At 33.7% G+C, this 8,028-nt stretch overlaps 1 protein-coding gene across 1 annotated transcript; it reads right to left on the minus strand.

Moving 5' to 3' along the window:
* Positions 4,035-6,867, minus strand: LOC107615600 (bifunctional TH2 protein, mitochondrial). The gene is made up of 4 exons (XM_021112623.1): positions 6,743-6,867; positions 6,188-6,602; positions 5,834-6,100; positions 4,035-4,965 (listed from the first exon to the last, which is right to left on the minus strand). The coding sequence occupies exons 1-4, from the start codon at positions 6,863-6,865 to the stop codon at positions 4,553-4,555; spliced, it is 1,218 nt and encodes a 405-aa protein (XP_020968282.1). The 5' UTR covers positions 6,866-6,867; the 3' UTR covers positions 4,035-4,552.

Consider the following 8,028-nt stretch of genomic DNA (forward strand, 5'->3'; position numbering starts at 1 on the left):
TGTTTTTTTTTTCCTTCTCTTCTTTGGCATTGCCTAAGACCTCTCGAAAATCTCTTAAACATATCAAAGTTCAAGAGAACTCTACATAAAATCAATTAAGTCACAAGAATCTCAATTATAATAAGAAAATCACTAATTTTATTCAACAGAATAATGAAGAAAAATAACTAAAGATGCTCATGCATCATGCACTGCATAAATAATTGTAGAAATGGTGAATTTTTATTACCATGGAATTGGTATTTTTATTTAATGGGAATTGAGAATGGTTTGGTTTATAGATTTTTGTTTCTAAACTATTCTTTTATTATGTATATGAATAAATGATAATCCGACTTTTCTACTCGAAAATTAAATAGGATTTTTAGTGTTTTTTTTTAAGGAAAATAAAGGCTAATCATACTTAGACGAATGAGTGAAAATTCAATTGTTAAAAATTACATTGCAATTATGAAAAATTATTTTAAAAAAATTGTTAAGAAGATTTAATTATTAAAAAATCTTTAATACTAAAATTATTAAGAAAGATTAATATTTATAATATTTAAAATGAAGGACTAAACTTTTTTATAAAGAGACAAATATATTTTTAATTATTTCTTTATTTGTTTTTCATAATTATTATAGCAATGACTTCCATTTTTCTTAAAATTTTGGCCATCTTCATAATCATTTAATTTCTTATTTATGCGGTCTTCTATCTTTTCTTTCTCTCCTAGGCTACACTAATTAAACATGATGCTTAGATTTTCAATCCAATATATAACATCCAATTTTGTAATATTTTAAATTTTAATAGTAAATTTTAAAAATATTATTTTNNGTTAAAATGATACTTTTTAAATTTATCATAGATAAGAAAATTAGATAAGAAAATTACAATACTATCAGAATTTAAATTTAAGATATGTATGAAAATCCCAAATAGTAAGATAATAAACTTAATCAATTCTATGCTAATATTTGTGTTAACTTATTAATTTAAATCGATCGATCATAGTCATTGTTAATCAAAAAGAAAATACACGACAAAAGAATTCAAGAGAATACCACAAAACCTACTTCATATGGGAGCTAAGAATCTACTTCGGGTGGTAACCATGTTATGGACAATGAACTGCTGAAGAAACTGTACATGCTCATGGAAAAATAGTTCCTTAGATAAGTCTTAAATGGCTGTATGAACAAGCTGTGACTTTTGCAGTGAAGATGGCCAAGATTTTAGGAAGAATGAAAGTCATTGCTATAAATATTATAAAAAATAAATAAAAAAATAATTAAGGATATATTTGTCTTTTTATAAAAAAGTTTGGTATTTTTTTTAAATATTATAAACATTAATCATTCTTAATAATTTTGGTATTAAAAGTCCCTTTTAATAATTAAATCTTTCTAACGTCTTTTAGAGTAATTTTCCTTTGTAAATATTGGCATCTGTTTGTAAATATTGGCATTTTGTCAAAGTTGTGGAAAAATGCAATTGATACCACCATAATTACAAACGTAATATGATTGTAAGTATCTCAATATTTGCAATATTTTAACTGCGTTCCAGCTGTGAACCAAAATTTGAAACTATGACCAAAGATAGGCTTTCGTTGCAGCAAACTTGGCACCATTAATTTAACATCCATCATTAACATCAAACCCTCCACCAACCACTAACCAGAAATCATCTATAACAATTTACACTTTCTCTTCAATACGCTTCCGAACCCAATACTTTGCATTATTGGTTGAATTTGCTCCGCCATTCAAACAAGGCAATGACTCAACAAGAGCTTTGGGACCTACTTATGAGTACACTACACTGAAAGGTGGCAAGTTTGTTACAAAAGAGATTATCTTGTCATTAAGGTTATTAGAAAGGTTGATTAATATGGAACAATTGCTTGACATTTTTGTCTTTAAATAGCATTGATCCCCTGTCATGCCTCCCACCACAGAGGATTATACAACAGGAAGTAAAAAGGGGAAACAAATAAATGCCTCAAGTTAAAAGACATTTGAAGTGTATTATGATTAGAGAAAGTAGAAAGAGAGAAGAAAATGATTCTCATCAATCATCTATCAAGTACAATAAGATATATATATATATATATATAAAATGAAGAGAAGGAAAGAAAAAAGGAACTAACTAACAATAACAGAATGTAACTAGACACTAACTAACTTATAGATTAAGTTAAGCATGTAGCATAATATCTCCCCTCAAGTTGGCCAGTATATATTTAGCATGCCAAACTTGAAAATTAGGTTAGTAAACTGAGCCAGTGTCACTAGTTTGGTAAAAGGTGAAAGGTACCCAACCCCCTCTAAAATAACATGTAAGTTACCCTTTATTATGTGTCACGTTGTAATTGGTCCTTATCTTAACCATAGTTGGGACAAGAAGCGCCAACATCATCACCATCTACTGCCCTCCCACACAACCTCTCTTCCCAGTATAGCCAGCGCCTCTCTTTGTCATGGATCACTTCTTACCCACATAATTAATGGTTAATTTGGTTATTAAATTTTTTTATTAAAAAATTTTATTATTATATTTGTATGTTCATAATTTTAATTATACTTTTAAATACTTTGAATAGATTTATTTTATTATATTATATTATATTTTACATATAAATATATGTTCCATCACGTAATTAAATAAAGATATATTTTTTTAATAAAAAAATTTAATAACCAAAATTAACCATTAATTATGTGAATAAGCAGTGATCCATCGCAAAAAGAGACGTTGGCTATACTGGGAAGGACGACAAAGTTATTGGCGACGGAATTCAACGACGTGACTAAGGGATGATGCACTAAAGAAAGAGAGTTTGTGTGGGAGGGCAGTAGATGGCGATGACGTTGGCGCTTCTTGTCACCAACGCGACGGTGCTTGGAAGGAGTGGAATGTGCTTCAATTAACGGGAGTGGAGCTTTGATAAATCTAAAATAATAAATTATAAAATAACCCAACTATGGTTAAGATAAAGACCAATTACAATGTGACACATAATGAAGGGTAACTTACATGTTATTTTAGAGGGGGTTGGGTAGCATTCACCTTGGTAAAAACATCAGTGAGTTGATGCTGAATTCGAACGTGGATGAGTTTGATGAGGTCCGCCACCACTCTTTCTCAAACAAAATAACGGTCAATCTCAATGTGTTTAGTCCTCTCATAAAATGTGGGATTGGCAGCAATGTAAATGGCTGATGGTGAGCCATAACATAGCATTGATGGAGGGACTTAGACCTTGAAATCAGAAAGAAGTCCTCTGAGCTAAGTTAGTTTAACTGCCACTGATGCCATTGATGGACGCATTTTAGGAGAGAAGTATTATTGGTTAAACTGTCTTGGAGCCGTAAAAAGTGCATATTCTCAGTACATTATAAGTACGAGGATCTTTTTCAGTTTTTCTCAGAGTGCTTTTTCCAGAGGACGAGAAACTAATGCAGACATATATCATTAGAGTTGGTGAAAGTTTTTTGTATCTAGCAAAAGAGTATGTAATGTATAGCTATAATTGTGGAGTAACAACGACGGCACAATGGTGATTGGTGGGTTGGTTAACTGAGATTTCATCATTTTCAATTTTAGCACTACTTTTCGGATCAAAATTCTCTAAACTACAAGAATTTGTAAAGTGAAAGAATAAACATTTAATCACCGTTGAATTAAAATAATAAAACTTACATATCGTAAAAATTACAAATTCAATGGTAATTAATATCTCACTTTATTACTTTACCAATTTTCTCATTTTAAAAAATTCAAATTCTAGTTTTCTTATATATATTCTGAGAATGCAGTTACTCATTTGAGAGAAAATATTATGCAATTAAAATATATTCTTTTTAAATAATAATCAATATCTGCTCAACAACACTCGGCGTTAAAGGAAATAATTTCGAATGCTTGTTTCTAGGTTTCTTTCTTTATTTGTTGTTTTATCCATATGCAAGGATTATAAACATATAACCAAGGATTAAAACAGCCAAAGAAAAAATTATAAACAGAGAATAAAACAAGAAAAAAAAGTCGCCCAATACAAAGATGCACATCACTTCGGCATCTGCATTCATAAATGACCAATGAGTAAACTGAAAATACACAGGATCTCGGCCAAATTCTTAAAAAAATGGAACAGCAATAACCTACTAAAATACCAGTACAAGACTTCACAGTCTGAATTGTTGTCCTGATCTAACAAGCATTTGATTATTGCTGTCTGAAATTTCTCATACCTGGCAACATTTCAGGGAGGGAAAAAAGGTATCAATAGCCATGATCACAGAGAAATTTCAAAGAAAAACCTTGAGCACATTCCAGAATACTGCAGATACCCTGGTTACAGCACATCCATAGAACATTTAATCAGACTGATACCATATCTCTGAATTGCCACGGCCTTTAAGAGAAGCAAGAGAGACAGCAGAAAATCTGTGGCCCCTTATAAAATTAGCCACCTGCTTGTGTATTCTGTATTGCACTATATATTTATATATGTTCCTTTCTTTTTAGTTTAGCATGAATTTAGGTGTGCAAGACACAATACTAACAACCCAAAATAAAAGCATGCACTTCAGCCCAACTAGAAACTGTATAAAGAATGCCAGATAAACCCTTCCAATTAGAACAGCTTTCTTCATTGTATTCTTTCTGTTTCTTAACCAACCCAGAAAACAATGGGACAAATGTAACACCGAATTGTGCCCCTACGCTCCTAAGGCTTGAACTTGAACCAATAACGATTCCTATATCTGCTTCAAGTAGACAAAGTAAATCACCCACTGAGTCTCCAATATAAACAGTTAATTTCTTTTTGTCATCATTGGAATTCTTCAATATATTGCGAAAAGCTTGGACTTTGTCAATGGGAGACTCCACCTTCTTAAGAATTTCACCCGAGGAAACAGATCCCTCATAAGTGAATTCATTTGCATGGATATCCAACTCCTTTAAATCAGCTGTTAGAAAAATAATTTGCCTATTTAATTAAGTTGCCAAATTTCCAACTATAAAAAATAAACCACTTGAAGGCAACTAAGAAAGAAATCAAGAATTACTAAAATCACATAAAAGAAACAGAGGCTTGATCAAAGAAACAATTACTCCACAGAAAAGTGCGCATATGTCCAACAGATAAACATGACCAAGAAAGCAAAGAATAAGTAGCTCTTGGTGATTCAGTTCTTTCTGATAAGCCATTCCAACACAGAAAGTCATGCTTTACCATGTCAAAAGATGAAGGGTAAGCGGGTAACTTAAAAATACCATGCTTCATAATAAAAGCTGAAGATATATTCTGCCATCAAATCTTCGGAAGTTAAAAATTATCTACATCAAAGTAGTGATTGATGTAGAAAACCGTTGAACTAAAGTGGCTCAAAATTGTAGCATGACTTTCCAATTTTTTTGTACAACAGTAGAATTTATCTCATAACAACTATATGAGCAAAGTATGAAACAAAGTCCTTCGCATTTCTAAACAAATTATCAAAAGAATGGTCATCCTCTACAACTCAATACACAGAAAATTTCATGATTCTCACAATGCTGTTGCCCACCTTATTCCTGACAGATACTCTTAAATACACCATGAATAGGAAAGGTTACAATACAAAACCATGACAGACAGAGCAATTAGCATTACAAATACAGCAAGAAAGCAAATCCTGAAGGCAGTCCAAAATCGGCACAATAATCTACTTCTAATCGAAGCAGTATCCCAAGGGAAATGAATTTGAATTTCACAAACTCAATTTTGAAAATGAGCAACTAAAATTATAAGTATCCAGAAAAAGAATAAATTAAAGCTCACATTGACAAACATACCTGAGGAGAAAGCAGATCTAATGAGGTCTCCACACCAGCAGTAGGAGAGAACATGCACCTTGGCATTCAAATTTTCATTCTTAACAATTCTCTGAAAAAAGTTAGAGCATCCATCTTGAAGGATCAGACGCTCTCCAGCACGCTTTATGTCTTCTAGATTTATGCCTTTGAGTACCCCTGACTCGATCACCCTATTATTTGCTGTGTTCTCAAATTTTGAAAGTTGCTCAAGTGCTGTAGACAGTTCTTTATAGTCAAAATTATCCACTGCAAAGCACACAAGGCCAATTAACAAAATTTGATCAATTCTGTGTAAGCACTGAAGACTTACAGAGGATATAGAAATCACCATACATTTATTTGCAGGCATAATGAGCTCTATACATTGCTCATACTCCTCTGTATATTGTTTGGATAGAAAACCCCATGTATTCCTGAGATCAGAAGATGACAACCGAACCATTTGATCTTCAGTCTGATTCTGATCAGATTTTGGTGCTGTCACTATTGCAATTTCTGCCAAGATGGCAGATGAATCAACAACAGTGCATGTCAAATCAAAATCGCTAAAAATCACAAGATGATCTTTGGTAGGGTTATGTCCTTTAGTCAAGGGCAATATAGTTGGCTGAAAAAGTGGCTGAGCAGAGAAGAAGTCAATTTCAAGCTTCATTGCTTGGTAATAAAGCTTTTCAATTACATCAAGTTCTTCTCCAGTCAAAGAGACACTTAGTTTGTCAAGCAAATCTTCAGTTTGCAGAGCAGAAGCCTAAATTCAAATATAAGAATAACTGAGTGGTTGCAGCCACAAGAAAGTCATGAATGAAATGTATATTTGACCAAGATTCAAAATGGTATCCAAGCAATCGCAATGGGCAATATGGTATAGCTTTACTGAATATGACAAACCTGGAAACCATCAGAAGCATAGTTGTCAATCCACTTCTTATATGGGTGAGTACTTTCATCGGAATCTAGAAGCTCCTGGAACTTATTACCGAGAAAAGCATAAAGTCTCATGCAAGGAGTCATCGCTCATGCCACTACTCAACTCATGAAACAAAACCAAACCCAGTCATACATCTTCAATTTTTCTTTCCCATCTTCAATCTAAATCACCAGTTTCCGAAAATTGCTAAAAAATACACCACAATCTAGTTAGACTGAAGTCTAATGGAGTGGTCTCATTATGCCCTAGCAGCAGCATTTTCAATTCCAAACTCAAAGCCTACTCTAACAAACTAATTACTTATTCACTTGTATCTTTAAAACCATTCTATGATTGAATACCATTGAAGTTTTTCAGCAACCAAGCTCAAAACATTTAAAGAGATAGTTTGAGTTCGCGCTTAACTAAATTCCGTAAGAAAAAAGAGAGGGAAATGGAGACTGACGCTTGAGCAAAAGCGCGTAGGAAGTGAACATCTTGTGCGATGTAATGGCGGAAGGAATCTATGTGGAGGTTGCCGGAGGCCAAGGCGATGACAAATGGCGTGTACATGGCGAAGACGGACTCGCGCGTGAACTTGATCCAGAAGCGCCGTGCGAGTCCCGATTCGTTGTTGACGGAGGCGGCGATCGATGTCATTCTCCTTCCGATTGGGGATCTGAGAGTAGTGTGGTTGCGCGTTAAGGCCGAGTCGAAGCGGCAGGATCTGAGGGAGCTGAGAAGGCGGAACGACGATGGTGGTGATGACGTGGCGGCGATGAGGGTTTTGATTGGGTTTGGGAGGAAGAACCGCATGCGCATCACATCACATCACATCACAGGTAATTATTTATATATGTAGATATATAGTACAGTATTACTAGAAATATACACGCGAAGAGAGATGGATATGTAGCCGCCCGGATATGATGGGCCTGGGTTTTCGGGTATCCTGGTGTCTGAAAATGGACCTTTAATTTCAACGTATGGGTGATTCGTTTGGGCTAGTGACAATTTTGATGGTCGTAAATTTTGCACCGCGAAATCTAATCCCCTGGAAAAGACCCAAAAAACAGAGTCTAATCCCCTGGACCTAACTCAGGAATAGGGCGGTGAAACGAGTCTAATCATTTAGGTATTGTTTATTTGGAATGAAAATATATGGACAGAAAAGTAAAGCAAGGAAGTGTTAGGGAAAATTGCACTTTTTTCCTGTTTGTCCGGAAAGAAAAAATTAAAAGAAAACTTAAATAGTTAAAAAAGAAAA

This window comes from Arachis ipaensis, chromosome B09 (genome assembly GCF_000816755.2).
Source record: "Arachis ipaensis cultivar K30076 chromosome B09, Araip1.1, whole genome shotgun sequence".
Lineage (NCBI taxonomy): Eukaryota > Viridiplantae > Streptophyta > Magnoliopsida > Fabales > Fabaceae > Arachis > Arachis ipaensis.

Excerpts from the sequence above, each read along its gene's own strand:
- LOC107615600 (XM_021112623.1), bottom strand. The coding sequence starts at position 6,865 with ATGACTCCTTGCATGAGACTTTATGCTTTTCTCGGTAATAAGTTCCAG. Across the intron at positions 6,101-6,187 it reads CATTATGCCTGCAAATAAAT|TGGATAATTTTGACTATAAA; the intron begins GTATGGTGATTT and ends TGTGCTTTGCAG. Across the intron at positions 4,966-5,833 it reads TAGATCTGCTTTCTCCTCAG|CTGATTTAAAGGAGTTGGAT; the intron begins GTATGTTTGTCA and ends TTTTTCTAACAG.